This window comes from Apiospora kogelbergensis, assembly GCF_038363985.1.
Source record: "Apiospora kogelbergensis strain CBS 113332 chromosome Unknown utg000001l_segment0_segment0, whole genome shotgun sequence".
NCBI lineage: Eukaryota > Fungi > Ascomycota > Sordariomycetes > Amphisphaeriales > Apiosporaceae > Apiospora > Apiospora kogelbergensis.
In genome coordinates this window covers 4010649-4026887 of record NW_027117418.1, presented here as the reverse complement: position 1 = coordinate 4026887, position 16239 = coordinate 4010649, and the positions used below count along the sequence as shown (strand labels likewise).

At 54.5% G+C, this 16239-nt stretch overlaps 2 protein-coding genes across 2 annotated transcripts; both read left to right on the top strand.

The window, feature by feature from the left end:
• Window position 1: 1 nt before the first annotated feature.
• Window positions 2-5783, top strand: PG998_001275 (uncharacterized protein; the record flags this gene model as incomplete). The annotated part of the gene is made up of 3 exons (XM_066868093.1): window positions 2-1697; window positions 1757-2346; window positions 2433-5783. 3 exons carry the CDS (start codon window positions 2-4, stop codon window positions 5781-5783), a joined length of 5637 nt encoding a protein of 1878 aa, XP_066736508.1.
• Window positions 5784-5814: 31 nt separating this feature from the next.
• On the top strand, window positions 5815-15847 carry PG998_001274 (uncharacterized protein; the record flags this gene model as incomplete). The annotated part of the gene is made up of 6 exons (XM_066868092.1): window positions 5815-8531; window positions 8603-9074; window positions 9193-13796; window positions 13856-14252; window positions 14340-15215; window positions 15275-15847. The coding sequence occupies 6 exons, from the start codon at window positions 5815-5817 to the stop codon at window positions 15845-15847; spliced, it is 9639 nt and encodes a 3212-aa protein (XP_066736507.1).
• Window positions 15848-16239: the final 392 nt, after the last annotated feature.

Below are 16239 nucleotides of genomic sequence, written 5' to 3'. Positions count from 1 at the left end.
AATGCCAGGTTCTTTTGCCGAGGACCTGGACTTCACAGCCACCGTGGCTGCTGGGCTTCAGGACAGTGGCTTTGACCCCAACCTCGTCATAGACAATGCAGGCTACCATAAGCGCAGTTCTCCCCCGGGCTCGAACGAGCCCGGCACCTACAGGACTCCCTTCGCAGAGACAGTTCCTGATCTCGGCATCTACGCAGTCCCCGCTATAGATCCTGTCGCCTCCGAGCAACGCGGTTTCGTCATTGGCGAGCTTCCCAAAACCCCTGCGGACGAGAAGGACATCCCGTTACACAAACCTGATCTCTACCCTCAACGAAACAAGAGCGAGAAGAAAGATCAGGAGAAGGTAGTGAACCAAAAAGAGCGTGATAGGTCAGAGATAGTCGTCATTGAAGACGATCGACCCCCGTCATCGAGCAAATCTGTTGTTTCGGATGTAGGCTCTAGCCTAAGCAAGAAAGAACAGAAGAGGCGAGATAAAGCCGCCAAATCCAAAATCTTAGAAGAGCTTGCCAAGACTGCTTCACTGAAGACGTCGGAGCCCTCCCAGGCAGCTATCGCGGATGGTTTGGAGGACACCTCTTCGAAGAAGAAGTCGGCAAAGTCAAAGAAGCCTGTCGTTGTCCACGAAGAGGGAACGCCGCCTGCGAACAGTCGCGATGCAGACGGTCGAACCTCACAGGCTATATCCTTGGATGATGAGTGGGATGTTCTCCAGAAGGACAAGAGGTCGAGGCGCGGTTCCGACCCACCTTTGAGCTCCAGTGTACCATCGGAACGCGCAATTCGCGGGCGTGAGCCAAAGTACGTCGACGATTGGGATCTGCCGGAGAAGAGCAAGAATGGCCAGAGCGGAACATCGGAAGTCGGTGGACCTTTGGCTAGGCGACGAACGATGGATGAATTCTCGTCGTTCGAGCTCACTGAGAAACCGGAAGACTGGGATTCACCCAAGAAATCAAAGAAATCAAAGCGTGACTCGGCCAGTTACGACTCCCCTTCGCGGGCCATGTCAGTTACGGATTCTGTCGTGGAGTCTTCAAAGGAAATATCAACGTCCTTCAGTGACCTGCGTGATTTGAGGAGCAGTGCTCCTGATGACGGACGGGACACCTCGAAGAAGTCAAAGAAGAAGAAATCGAAGCGAGACACAGAAGTGTACGATTCGCCGTTGGGGTCGCCAACCACGTCTCGTTCCGCTGTGCCATCCGGAGGGCTCTTCGAATCCCACAGACACAAGCCCAAGGGTGGCTCTCGCGCGAGCTCACTGACCCGCTCAGATATAGGCGATGACAAGTCTGAGCGGAAGAGGAGAAACGTGAAGCGGCGCAATACTTCGGGTGGCATTCCCGATGAGAACGAAGCTCTCAGTGAAGGGGAACCGCCCGATCGGGCGCGCAGGAAAGAATCATTCCAGTTCATTGACAACGACGTAAGCTCCGTGGTGTCTGACCCGGCCGGCGTGGACGACCACTATTCGACTCCTACTAGAAGACGGAGCAAACATGACGAGCTTTTGGATGATACCAGGTCCATAAACTCTGCGCCTAGTGAATCTGGCAAGAAGGACCGCAAGGAAAGAAGCAAGTCTGACAAAGACAAGGAGGTGGGGAAGGAGAAGGAGAAGAAATACAGCGCCGGCTCGGGCTTCTTCGACCGCTTTAGGTCATTCTCGGGAATACCCGACGAAAAAGGACGTTCGCGCAAATCTGAAGAGGACAAGAAGAATTCTTTTTAGATAATGCCGGCACCCTAGGCGCGGGTGTCGGCTTGGCAGGCGTTGCTGCTGCTCTTGCATCACAGACGACTGGCCAAAAAGCCACCGATATTCCTTCAGAGAAGGAAGCTCACAGTTCTCCCCTCACTCCTAAACGACGGTCCATCTCCCCTAGGGGCTCGGATTTACTTGACCCTGAGATCGTCCAGCGGGAAATTCGACCTGCCATAGATCCGCAGTATGGCGACCTTTTACCCTTACCACCCAGTGCACCTGGAACTCCGACCCCCGAGGTAACTGAGCTTCCGGCTTTGCCTGATAGTCGGCCCGAGACACCCGAGCACGAGCGGCAGCTCCTCCGCGAAATCATTGAGAAACCCACTCACGTTCGCCGCCGCAGTGCCCATGAGACCCCCATCAAGCTGAAGACGCCAAGTCATAGTGCCATCCCCATCCAGTTCCGACTTGGGCAACGAGCCAGCCCTGCTTCACCAGGGTCTCGAAGACAGCAATCACCTCACACATCTCCCGAGGCACCATCTCCCGAGGCTTTCACCACCACGCCGAGGTCTCGAGCTCCACGCCCCACGTCTTGGGACAACTCGAAACAGCTCAAGCCTCTATCCCTCGTGATGAAAACCTCCCGGGAGTCGTTCCGATCCCCAGACAAGCCCGAGGATGATCGATTGTCTCAATCCCAGTCCTCTTCCCCCAGCACGCTTCCGGGCCCGAGTCCCACGACCCGGTGGATTTCTGGAACCCCCGCGTGGGCCACACCTCTTTCGCTGATTTCGAAGCGTTCATGATTTCAGAGAACGCGATTAACACACCTTTACCCCCTGCCACCGAAGATGAGCTGAAGGCCGAAGAAGCGACCTTTGCACTCCGGGACATACTAGAGGATGCAACTAATACACCATTGCCTGCTGAATTCATCAATGAGCTGGAGGCCGTAGAAGCGGACTTCGCGCCCAGGGACGTACTAGACGACGCAATCAATACAGCATTACCTACTACTACCGACGATGAGCTGGAGGTCGAAGAAGCGAAGTTTACACCCCAGGACGTACTAGACGACGCAATTAATACAGCATTACCTGCTACCACCGACGATGAGCTGGATGCTCTGCCAGAGTTATTGTCGCCAGTTTCAAAGGATGCGATCAACACGCCGTTGCCTGTCTCTAGTGACGATGACCTAGGAGTCCACCCCGAGGTCTTGCCACAGGGTCCAGGAGATGCTTTTAATACGGCATTGCCTGCTGTTACCGAAGATGAGCTGCAGACTAAACCGGTCACCTTGTTACGGGCTTCAGCGGATGCTCTCAGCACAACTCTCCCTGCTGCTACTGACGATGAGTTAGATACCTGGTCTAAGTGCATACCACAGAGCTTAGAAGTTGCTATCAACACGCCGTTACCTACTACTACCGACAATGAATTGCATACCGGGTCCAAGTTCTCGCCACACACTTTAGAGGTTGCTGTCAACACGCCGTTACCTGCTACTGCCGACAATGAATTGCATACCGGGTCCAAGTTCTCGCCACACACTTTAGAGGTTGCTGTCAACACGCCGTTACCTGCTACTGCCGACAATGAGCTGGATATCGAGTCCAAGTTCCCGCTACAGACTTTAGAGGATGCTGTCAACACGCCATTACCTGCTGCTTCCGGCGTTGAGCTAAATGTCGTGCCATATTCCTTTTCACGGGTTTTAGAAGACGCGATCAACAAAACGTTACCTGCCGAAACTATTGATGAATCAAGTTCCGTTCCAGAGTTCATTCCCCGAGATCTAGAGGACGCTGTCAACATGCCGCTACCTGCTGCTAGTGATGATGAGCTGGTCGCAGAAGCAGACGTCTTATTCGAGTCGCATGACATGCCCGTGAATGCATTGCAAGGATCTGTGCTACCAATCCATGCAAATTTGGAGAAAGCGGCGCGCCCAGAAGACAGCGGCTCACCCGATCCCGGCCCATTTGATACCGTGCCAAAGAAGGGAAGCTCCTACCTGCTTCACTTGAGCCCGCCGTTCGCTCAGGAGGAAGGGCCCTCTGAAATGGACGAGCGGTCTCCCACATCGGGTTCGCTTGAACAAACCCCGGAACCGGCGGCCATCGCTGAACAGAGCTCCGAGGCTGTTGTTACGAGCGAGTCTGCTGCAGAAGCTCTTACGGGAGCTGCCGCGGGCGTTGCTGTTGCGACCACGCTGCTGCACGGCAATGATGACCAGGTGGGGACGGTCCAAGATAATGTATCTGAGAAGCGATTCAATAATATCTCAGCCGAAGCTGATGAGAAGATCTCCGAGCCAGAGGATCACGCGCAGCAACCGGAAGCTCGTGCATTACTCGAAGTCTCTGCAGAGCCCATTGACAGCCCTTCCAAGAAATCCATGAAGAAGAAGGGAAAGAACAATGTTTTGCTAGCGCCCAAGGCTCTCCTATCTCCTGTTGTGGACGACGCTCCACCAACAGAAGATTCCACTGCACAATTCCGACAAGAAAAGGATACCATTAAAGAAGATATTGGTATCAATGTGACTTCTGATGAGATTTCTCAACCGCCCATCGAAGCTCACAATGGCAACAAAGACCAGCCAGCCAGGGATAAGTCTCGGATCATCACTGAAACTCCACCTGCTGAGACTGAAACAACTGTTACTGAAGCCCAACCAGCCGCTGGAAATCAATCTGATGACAAATTAGCTCAAAATGCCAACAAAAGCCTGCAAGTTGGCGGCGAAGCTCCGGCTATCATCAACGAAACCCAGCATGTTGGTGTTGGGCCATCTTTCACTGTAGTTCAGCCCATTATTGAAGCCCAGCTTGCGACTGAAGCTCCTTCGGTCATTGGATCGGGGCGGGCTTCGGAACCTCAGCCAGCCCACGACGATCATGTGCCTGTCACGCCCACCAAGAAGAGCAAGAGGAAAAAGAAGAACAGAAAGTCCGTAATCTTGGACGCCGAGCTCGAGTCTCCTGCCAAGCCTGAACAAGCAGAGCTTAGGGTTGAAGAACGTGAGAATATCCCTGTTCTGGTGTCCGAAGACAAGTTTACAAACCTGGCTGGGTTTCATTCACAATTCGAAATTTCAGCAGAGGATGATGGTTCCAGGATTGAATCTGGACCTGTTGAAAACCCAATGGAGGCCCACAAGCCAGAAATCGCCACGCCGATTGAAGATCCAGATGCCAACCACGACGGAGAGATTCTTTCCACAACGAAGCCTGCCACAGATTTGGCCCGCAACAGCCAACACGATTCTCAAGTAGCACCTCTATTTGACGAGGACAGGAAGCCCGACAACAACACCGAAGAGCCACCGCAGAATATTGAAACTCAAGATGTCCCTGCCGTTCACGAGTCTGCTTTACGGGAGCTAGAGTCTCAAGCTGCAGTTGTCCCAGCAGAAACGGAGCCATCTACCAGGTCCACTTCCAAGAAATCCAAGAAGAAGAATCGCAAATCTTCGATGCTGGAGCCCGAGACCAACAAGGAAACCACCGCCTCGGAGATGCAGACCCCTATTATCAACGAGCCAACTCCAGCGGCTGAAGAGACTGGTCCAGCCAAGTCTATCGATCAAGACAGTTTGACGCCAGACTTTGTCAATGCATCGTCAACCCCGCCTGTGGATAGCACCCAAACCAGACTGAATGAACAAGACACCTTGACTCCCGAATTGGTTGACGCACCATCATCTTTGGCTGTGGACAACCCGGTGTTTGACAAGGTTGAGCATGATAGCGCTACTCAAGCAGGAGCTACAGAGGCCCCAACTACCCCAGACCAGGAAGCTACGATTTCTCTGCCTTCGATCGATGGGAAAGCATTGAGCGACAAGGAGGTCGAGCTTGCTCCCATCGCTGAAGCTACTGATCCCACCAAAGAAGACGTACCCGAAGAAAGAATGAGCCAGATTATACCTACAGGCGCCGAGACACCAGCTGTTTCAATTACAGAAATCACTACTGAGCCTATTCTTACTGTTTCCCCACAGGATGCAGCGACAATGCCGGAGGGGTCTAATACTACGGAGGGGGAGGCCTATGGATGAGGTACTAACGGACATTAGTGTCCGGCCCGTCATGGTAGAGCCGCAGACAACCAGTGGACAGGCTCTGGCTGATGAGCTGAACGTGCAACCATCGGCCGCAGAAGCAAAAGCGACAACTGAGCAAGTGCCATCTGGTGAGGTGCAACCTCCGAGCCAAGAACTGCAGCCCTACACCCAGACCAGCATCATTAACGAACCTGAGCTCACCTCTCCCAAGAGCAGGAAGAAAAAGAAGGGCGAAAAGGCGCAGGCTATTGGAGCAGCGCCGGAGGATTTGTCTCCCACCACATTACGAGACACAGCAGAAGTTGCAGGACCCGCTACGCTAGCAGATGGTTCTGCCCAATTACCAGTCAAAAGTGAAGTTAAACGGCAAAGTCAGGAACCGGCAACACTTGAGCCACAACCTACCAACGTGGAAGCAATGGAAGAGGCTCCAGCTGAAGCTCACTTCAAAGAGCAGCAGACTGCGATTGAATCTCCACCAGCGCACGTGGAAGTCGCAGAGACGGCACCGGCAGACCAGCAAGCCCAAGAACATTCCGCAACCGGGCCTCAACCTACAAACCAAGTAGAGCTTGCGGAAAAGGCACCGGCCGGCCAGCAACTCCATGAGCAGACCACAGCCAGTTCACAGCCTACCATGGGAGACTCTGCCGGAGAAGCAGCGTCTGGGACAATGGTTCCAACCAAGAAGAGCAAGAAGAAGAAGGGCAAGCAATTGCAGTCTTCAATGGATCCTGCGCCTGATGCTCTCGCTCCTTCAGCAAATGCGCCTCTACAACTTACGACGCCGACGGATGCCCTCGTCCGGCCACCGCCTCACGGGACCACGCACTCTGAAACTTTGCCATCCTCAGATCAGGCCACAGCTGAAGGCACTGGACTGGCAGATCCAATTTCGCGCCAAGGATCCGAAACGATGACGACGGCGGCGGCGATGACACCGACGCCTGCTGTTCAGAAACCGGCACCAGAACCTAAACACTTACCTTCTCCTCCGGGTATACAGTCACGTATGGGTGCGCCACGCAAGGCGGGCTATTTCCCCTCTGCGTTGTCTTGGCTTCTCCCCAAAGCAAGTGGTGCGTTCCAGGGCCAGTCACCCCAACCCCAAACAGAGACCAGGAGTTCGGAGCAAGAAGGGCACGGCACCGAAATAGACGATGTAATAAAGAATGTACCAGAATCGGAGCCTCCAAACCCGCCTGAAGATTCGGTTCGCACGGGTGGATCTGGAGAACTGGGCACCGAAGCATGGCGAACCACCCCCGCACCTGTGCACACCGCAATGGGGACTGACGGAGCCGATCTGGGCAAGGACAAATCACCTCAACCTACGGTCGCAGGGGATGTGGAGGAAGCTCCAGCCCAGGCCAGAACCCAGCCCGATCTTTTCAGCGGTGAGGACGAGCTCCAACTCGACCCTGGTCATGGCCGTCTAGCCGACCCACCCGAGGACCCACCCGCCAGTGCAGACCTGGTAGACCAGACAGGCCTGGACGACGCAGCACGCGCCATTGGAGAGCTGCCGGCCCAACCACCCGTGGCGGTGGACGCCCCTGCAGGTGATATCACCGACCTGACCACCACCCCAGCCGGCACCCCAACCAGCGCCCCGTCCACCCGCCACGGCCCCAAAAATCCCATCGACACATCCGATTTGCAAGAAGCAGGTGCCAGTCCCAAGAAGAGCAAGAAGAACAAGAAGAAGAAACGGCAAAGCGTGGCCGAATCACTGGATCCCGAGCCCATCACCCCATCTAGCGCAATCGAACCTGTGGAGGACGGTTCTCTATCTCAGACCTTGCCGCCGGTAGAGGGGCCAATTGAACCCACAGAGGCCACGCAGCAGCCGTCGTCGGCTGACATCCAGGATCCGCCATTGGAACACCAAGATAGTGTAGACACAAGCGGTGCTGCACCAATGGCCAAAAAGGCCAAAAAGTCCAAGCAGAGGTCACAGGTCCTAGATGACCTTGGTGAGACAGCTCCTTCGGTGGAAGGGTTCGAGCTCAAAAACACCGAGGACGACATCGCCTCTGCTCAAGACCATGGCGCTTCTGAATCGATGCCAGCACCTGTGAGCGGCGCGGACGAAGCTCAACCTGAAGACAAACAGACATCGGGCAAAAAGTTGGACAAGGGCAAGAAGACAGAGTCTTCCATTCCGCTTGATGCAGAAGTGACAGATACACCACCTCACCCTTTAGACTCCACAACGATAGCAGAAGACCCGCCGTCGGAACTGGCTCCATCGTCCGGGGTCCCAGTAGATGTGATGGAACAGACCACCAAAGAGGATACTAGTACTGGGGAGGTCATTGCTGAGGATGAATGGTCCGCGCCCCCGTCTAAGAAATCAAAGAAGAAGAAGAAGGGCCTGGCTACCCTTTTGGGCGAGGACGAAGCCAACTCTGCCGATACTAAGCCCGATCCAACACCAATGGAGGCATCGGAGCAAGTATCAGTGCCAGCGCCAGAATTAGCCCCAGAGCCAACAACAAGGTCTGAAGCCCCTCCGCCATTCGAGGACGCATCTCAACCGGAAAATGACGGAGACGATGGTCTTGCAACGTGTAAGAAGACCAACGAAGACAAGAAAAAGCGCAAGAGCGTATCATTTTCTGATTTAGGGGACGATCAGCTTTCAGTGTCTCCCACGGAGGCGCAAGATGGTGCTGGAAGCTCCGACCCCACTAATGAGCTTGCATCAGCGGACTCGGGAGTCCAGCCTGAATTGGAGGTGTTGACAGATGTACCAACCACCCAGACACCCAGTGATGATATTCTAGAGACCAAGGATGGCCAAGCTTTAGGCCTTCCCCGGAACCTCTTGAACCAACGGCCTCAATACTTGAGGAGTCGAGAGACCAAGACGTTACTAACAGGGATGCCCCTGCTGTCTCGGCCGATGATGAGTTTCCCATGGTAACCAAGAAGAGCAAGAAAGATAAGAAGGCCAAGAAACAAAGCCAAGAACAGGACTTCGATATCCCGATACCAGAGACTACCACGCCGTTTGAGGAGACTGTCGCAATTGATGAGCAGCCTACGGAAACGCCACGCGATTTTAGCAACAGCTCTGCTCCCACTCAGGGTGATATGCTACCAGAACATGCGATTGCTAAGGCCGCTGTGATGGATGAACCAGACCAGACCAAGGCCGAGGAACCCATGACTCAAGAGGATCACCTCGCAGTGTCCTCGCCGAAGAAGTCGAAAAAGGACAAAAAAAGAAGCGTGCCAGCCAAGTCCAAGAAGCCGAGCCGGTGGGGGAGGTTGGCCTGGGTCGCCCACAATCGCCTGCTGCTGTCCCGGAGACGGCAGCGAGACTAAGTCCGGAAAACAAGGGTTCACCCAGCCACAATCTTTTAATATTGAACAACCTCTTGGGCGATTGCCAAAGGAGTCTGCCGGGAAATCGGTTGAACAGCCTGTTGAAAAGCAGGTAGTACAGCCCCTTCAACAGCCAGTGGAGCAACCAGCGGAGCAGCCTATTGAAGAACCGTCGGAGCAACCTGTCCAGACTCAGGAGGTTGAGTATACAGTTGCGCCCACAAAGAAATCGAAGAAGGATAAGAAGAAAAAGAAAGGTAGCCAGGCACAGCTACTAGATCCTTCTTCCACGGAGAAACCAACTGAACAGGAGTCTTTTTTAGCCCCTGGCCAGCCTTCCGAGAAGGAGCCATCAGCCACTGAACCTTTGGTCACGGAGGATATTGCGGGACCTAGCGAGGAGCAACCGGTGGAGGAATATAACAATAAAGATGGAACCATTGTCGAAGATAAGTCGACTCTCAAGGCTGGCCTAGAAACCAGAGAAGTTGCTCTCAAAACTTCGTCAACACTGGCCGAGCCGGCAAGTGATGATAGCAACACAGCAACAGTGCCGGAGTTGCAAGCCAAGGAGGAAACATTGCAGCCAGACGGAAATGTACCGGAACACACCAGTACTCCGGGCACTGTTGCTGCGGAGGACGAGTGGGGATCCAGTTCCCCTGCGAGGTCGAAGAAGGATAAGAAGAAGAAAAAAGGACGGTTGTCGCACTCTGAGGAGCCGCCAGTTGCAACCATCGAGGAACTATCAGTTCCATCATTTCACGTCGAGGTCCCTGTCAAGGCCCCTGCCAATGCTACCGAAACAGCCCTTGAGCCGAGCATTGCGTCGCCCCTTGAGGACGAGATTGGCGCTGGCCCAAGCGAAGAATTGCCAGTGTTTGAGCTTCCAGAACCGGAAGCTGCCTCGCTCAAAAAATCAAAGAAGGACAAGAGAAAGAAGAAACAAGCTAGCTCATGGGATAATGACCTTGGAGAGTTACCAACTACTTCCCAGAACGAGCCTACTATAATACCTTCTACTGAGACATCCCCCGAACAAGCTAACAAGGACATTGTCGAAACGCCCTCAGATGAACAAGACGTGGTTGGTCCTGTTCCTTCTGCCGTTGAGAAGGAGAACGCGTCTTACAGTGAGCAGATTCCGGACGCTACACCTGACAAGCCAAAAGAGAAAGACCTCGAGGCGCTCGCACCTGTCCAAAGATCGAAGAAAGACGAGCAAGCCGATTCCTCGGGGTACGAGGTTTCGCAAGAGACGGCACCAAACTCGTTTGAGGCAGCCTCCGCCGTAGTCGAGGAACCTACTATCAAATCTATGGAGATCCCAATCCGGTCTGCAAATGAGGTTAGTAGCGAGCCAGTTGATGCGACAATTCCTTCCATCGTCAAGACTTCTTCACGGAATGAGGACTTCAGCGAGCTATCAATGAAGAACAAGCAGGAATCCAGCCTTGAGGACTCCTGCCAACCTCCGCTCGTCGAGGGGCCTCTGGACGGCGAGCACTCAGCGAATCATTCTGCCGGGATTGTTGAGGCAGCGCCAGCTCTCGATGTCACCCGGGGAGAGGATCCGTCCGACTTCACTCCCACCAAGAAGAGCAAGAAAGATAAGAAAAACCGAGCTGTTCAAATTCAATTCGATTCGGAAGCATTGTCTGTCGCGCCAGTAGAAGAGTCCGCATTCTTACAGGATCGCATGGAGACACCACCTGCCATAGATGAAGCTGTAAGCGAGGCACTGGTTTATGAGGGTCACAAAGAGCCAATTGTTGATGGACATACTGAGGAGCTTGCTGTCGAGGAGTCGCCAAAGGATCTCAATGTCGAGGAAATATCATTGTCTACCAATAAGGACCCCCATCTGGAAACCGAGTCCCCTGGATCCATGTCGCCCAAAAAGTCCAAGACAGACAAGCAGAAGGCTAAGAAGGCTGCAAGTGCTGTCTGGGACGGACCAGCAACTGAGGTCGAACCTGGCTCGGTGTCATTACCGGAGGAACCAGGGCGGAACATGGACATCCCCAAGGAGAAAATAACTCAGACGGAGGTGACCCCCGAATCTGCTGGCGTTGAATATGTACCGAAAGACGCTATTGTATCCGAAAACGAGTTCTCCGAGTCTCCATCCCCGAAGAAATCGAAGAAAGACAAGAAAAGGTCCAAGAAGGCTTCAGCTGCTAAATCAGACGAGCCAGAGCCGGAGCTCAAATTTGTCCCAGCCATCAAAGAGAGGGAGCTGCAAGATCAGGGCGAAACCCATATTTCATCTGAGCCCTTAGCTATTGGTGGTGCTACAGCCGTCACTGAGGAGGGTGCCATCGCGAACCAGCCTGCCGTATCGGAAAGCTCTAGCATTATCCCTCTACAGATCGAGGCCACAGAACAGCGGGCATCTGATATGCCCGCTGAGGATGAATGGACCAATTCTTTCACAGCCAAGATATCCAAGGAAGACAAGAAGAGAAAGGGCAAAACCAACGTCCAGCTTGAATCGGAACCATCCACTGAAATGACATCACTTCCGTTGCCTGACAGCGCTAAACAAATCGAAGTGGAGGCCACAGAACCTATGCAAGTTGAGGCCTTAGACAAGCAGCAAACAGCCTCGTTTCCCCGAACGACTTCTGCCTTTCAAGATACCGCAGCTCTCGACGATCTCCAGAAAGCGCAAACCAGCACACCAACCGATATTGACACTACCCAAGTTGGAGTACGCGATACTTTCAATGCGGAACCAGAGTTTCAAGCGCCCAAAGACGTGGCAATGGAAGACCCAGTCCCCGGGGAAGAGCTGCCAGTGACCTCGGCTCCCGATGAATGGGCTGATTATGGGGCCACCAAGAAGTCCAAGAAAGACAAAAAGAAGAAGAAGGCCGCTGCAACCTTGGAGCCGGAGACTACCCCCGTGGAACACATTTCAGATACCCACCACTCTCTAACTGCTATGAACAACATCCCCAACGATAACATAGTCCAAGCTTCACTTCCTGAACCCGCCACAGAGCAGCTGTTGTCCGATGAGCTCACCCCGCTCGAAGCCGTTACTCGCGGCGCCTCGACTGAGCCCATGATGACGATTGATCAGCCCCGTAGGAATGTGCCTGTTTCTACTGGAGCTGCCCATGATGAGGTGTATGGTGCCACGCCCGGCAAATCCAAGAAAGGCGAAATCGGTTCGAGTGCCACTACCCACTTCGAGGCTAAGGCGCCAATCCCAACTCCCGCCACCCCGGAAAGAGCATCAACCCAGCATCAGCAACTTTCAAGCCCTATAGATGTTGACTTGTCACCTGCTCAACTGAGCAGCCATATCGACCACGAACCGCCATTTGATCAGTCAACGCAGCCCGGCAAGAAGGTTAGATTGCAATCCTTCTTGGATGACACCATCGTCTCCGAACCCATCTCAGCCACGCCGGAGATTGCGGCTTCATACCAGGAAGATGGAGCGCGCGAAGTCGTTGCTCTTCCAGGCCCCGAAGCGACCGTAGGTGGCGATATCAAGCAGCCAGAGGAGGTACCAGCACCGGACTCGGTGGCTCGAGAGTTTGCAGCTTCGTATTTCGACAAGCCAGCATCTAGCGAAGAGTCCCGGACCCGCGACACAAGTTTGAAGCGATATGATAGCTTGGTCAGTCCCACTCGCGGGGACACGCAGTACAACGCACTTCCAGCAATGACCCCGCAAAGGGATTTAGCTATCTCATATTTCGAGAAGGGGCCCGACAAGAAACAAAAGTATGCGCAAGATAGCCGGAATGCTTCTACAGGGGCCGCTAAGGAGGTAGTAGACGAGCTGCAGGCTTTACTAGCTGCCGGTGCGCTCGCTGGGGGACAGTCCAGGTTGTCGAAGAGGGCAAAGGGCAAGAAGTCATCAAAAGACGCCCAAAAGACAGCATCACAGGAAGAGGGCATTCACGGCACAGTTGGTGACAAGACCGAAGACAAAACAAACAAAAGAGTAGGGCCGATTCTCCCGAGGCAAGTTGAAGATGCCACATCAGACTCGCCTGAAAGTCCTATTGTCGGGCGTGGACAAAAGACAGACCCGGTTGCCGGCAGGAAGTTCCCCAGCAGAGACTCTACGCAATTGGACTCGAGAGAGTTTCAAGATTCCCAAAACTCGGAGCTTATCAGGGACATAGAAGAGCTCGATACTTCGGAGCCTCAAGTGGATGCAGGCACCGCAGATTATCAGGTGTTGGAACCCACATCCAGCCGCGACATGGGTGACTTTCGCCGCAGATCAACCATGTCACTCCGCAGTCTCCCGCCAGTGGAGGAGGAAACGCACGAAGACATGGAGGCGGATATGCGCGGTCGGCCGCAACAGGGACATGTGCCGCGCACTCCCGAGGTTAACCGCGATAGCGGGTTCATGGCCGACTCCCCCAACCCGATCAAACGCAGCCGGTTCGAAGACGAGACTCAGCGCGACAGCGGCGTTCATTTGCGGACACTGGACGAGGGAGCGCGGCTATCCTGGGCTTCTACGGACTCTAGAGGTACAAACAAGTCGGAAGAACGACGAGTCAAGAAATCGCCTCTGGGGGATGATGCACCCCGTCTAAGTCAATATTCGGTACGCAGCGGATCCAGATCGCCTCCTGCAGATAAAACGGACTTGCTGGAGCCCCAAAAGCCGCGAACTCCTGGGCCGGCGAACCGGACGTCATTGGCGGGAGGTGCGCAGAGAAGCGTGTCGGACAATGTGCGACCGGTCGGAACAGCGACACCGGGGGGCAAGAAGCGCCGCTCAGGCGGTCGGTGTCCAACACGAGCATCTCGAGGCTGCGAACGCCCGAGGCGCTGAAATTGCGGCCTGAAAGCCCAGGCCAGACAGGAAAGCCAAGACTCCACTCTTCAGGCACCCACACGCCGCCGCTAAGGGACCTCAGACGGGCGCAGCGAATGAGCGGTGACCTGCGATCTCTTGGCCAACACGACCACCACGGCGGCGGCGGCAGCCAGTCCAGCCTCCACTCTCTTGACAACAACCCCAACCCCACGGATGGACCCAGCACTGCCTTTGTTGCCAGCACCGATCGCCATCGAGCTGCCCAAAGCACTACCCCCGTCGCCAACGAAGGCCGTGTCCGTGCCTCTAAGGACATGGCCGAATGCTACGTAAGTTTTAGTGGTTTTTTTTCTTCCCTTTCTCCTCTTCCGCTTTTGCCCGCCCCCCAATTGGTTGCTAACGCCATCTCACCGCAGGATGGCATGGGCGAAGGTCGAATCGGCTCACCACGCTCACCCACCCGACCCCAGAGTATGCGTCGCCGACAGAGCATGCAGGTGCTGGAGCTCGAATCGAAGGTTGAACAGTTGATTGCCGAAAACCGCACACTCGCCGAAGCCAAATTCCGTGCCGAGTCCAACGGCAACCAACGCGCTGCCGTCACCGTCACCGAAAGAGATGCCGAGATTGAACAGTTGAAAGGCGCTCTCGATGGCCTGCGGAGAGAGGTCCAGCGGTTGACCGAAGTGAACACGGGCCTGAACAGCGCCAACAACCAGCTTGCACTCCAGCACAACGACCGCTATAGCCGGCTGGAGTCCCAGCACAACTCGGCCGCCCAAGAGCTGCAGCAATTCCGCGGACAATACGACCAGAAGTTGCGGGAGAAGGATGCCGAGATTCGGGACCTGCTTCAACAGCTCGAGGCCACCAAGCAGCAAGTCAGGCAGTTGCAACAACAGATCCTGGCTACCAAGCCCGCAGATGCCGAGTTCCTCAGGCTCAAGGACGAAGACCACTTCGACCACCGCTGCCAACAACTCTGCGCCCACGTCCAGCAATGGGTACTCCGCTTCTCCAAGTTCTCCGACATGCGCGCCTGCCGTTTGACCAGTGAGATCAACGATGAAAAGATCATCGACAGGCTCGACAACTCCATGCTCGACGGCACCGACGTCGACGAGTACCTGAGCGACCGGGTCAGACGTCGCGACGTCTTCATGTCCATGACTATGAACATGATTTGGGAGTTTGTATTCACACGATACCTGTTTGGTATGGATCGCGAGCAGCGTCAGAAACTCAAGTCGCTCGAGAAACTGCTCTCGGACGTCGGCCCCCGCAGGCTGTACGTCAATGGCGTGCCGTCACGCTCACTTTGCTGTCGAAGCGGCCAGCCTTTGGCAACCAGCGCAACGAGGACACCGAGGCGGTAGTGCAGGCTATTCTGCAAACTCTTTCCATGATTCTGCCGCCTCCTTCCAACCTCGAGGACCAGATTCAGTCGCAGCTCCGCCGCGTCATGCGCGAGGCTGTGGACCTGTCGATTGAGATGCGCACACAGCGGGCCGAATACATGATGCTGCCACCGCTGCAGCCCCAATACGACGCCAGTGGTGACATTGCCGAGACGGTCACCTTCAACGCTGCGCTCATGAACGAGCGATCAGGAAGCGCTGCCTCGAACGAGGACCTCGAGGCCCAGCATGCTCTTGTTCGCTCTGTCCTTTTCCCCCTAGTGGTCAAGAAGGGAGACGACAACGGGGTTGGCGATGACGAGATTGTCATCTTCCCAGCCCAAGTCCTCATTGCCAAACCAAGGCAGCCAGCTGCCCGCATGGTCACGCCGTCGTCGGAGAATGGCGGCGTGCCTCTATCACGGGGAGCCACGCCCTCATCACGGAGAACCACTCCTTCGGTGATGGCTAAAAGCGTTGCAAGTCTGCCCATGTCGCCGCGCAACTCACCCTTGGGCTCCCGATAGGAGTCTGAACAATCACGTGCAGTTGGATTAGACATGAAATATCTTTTTTATTTTTTTATTTTTTTGGATTTCTTTATCCTTTCAAGGCGACGAAGAAGAAGTCCTCCGAGGTACATGGATAATGATGAGATGGGCCTACAAAAACACGGATCGGTAGGGGAGCCGGGGGGGGACTTTGGCTGCTTGAAGCACGCGGGGGTTCTCGTATTTGTTTCCTCTTTTTGTTTTTTTTCTTCTTCCTATTGTGCGAAAAGTTCCGTCATGATATCCGGAATCTGGAGTTGGGGTGGCTTGACTTGGCTTCTTGGAACGAACTTCTTATACCTCTCGCACACAAAAGGGTCATTCCTTTTATTTTATAATGTACACTTATTAACGACACCACGGTATCT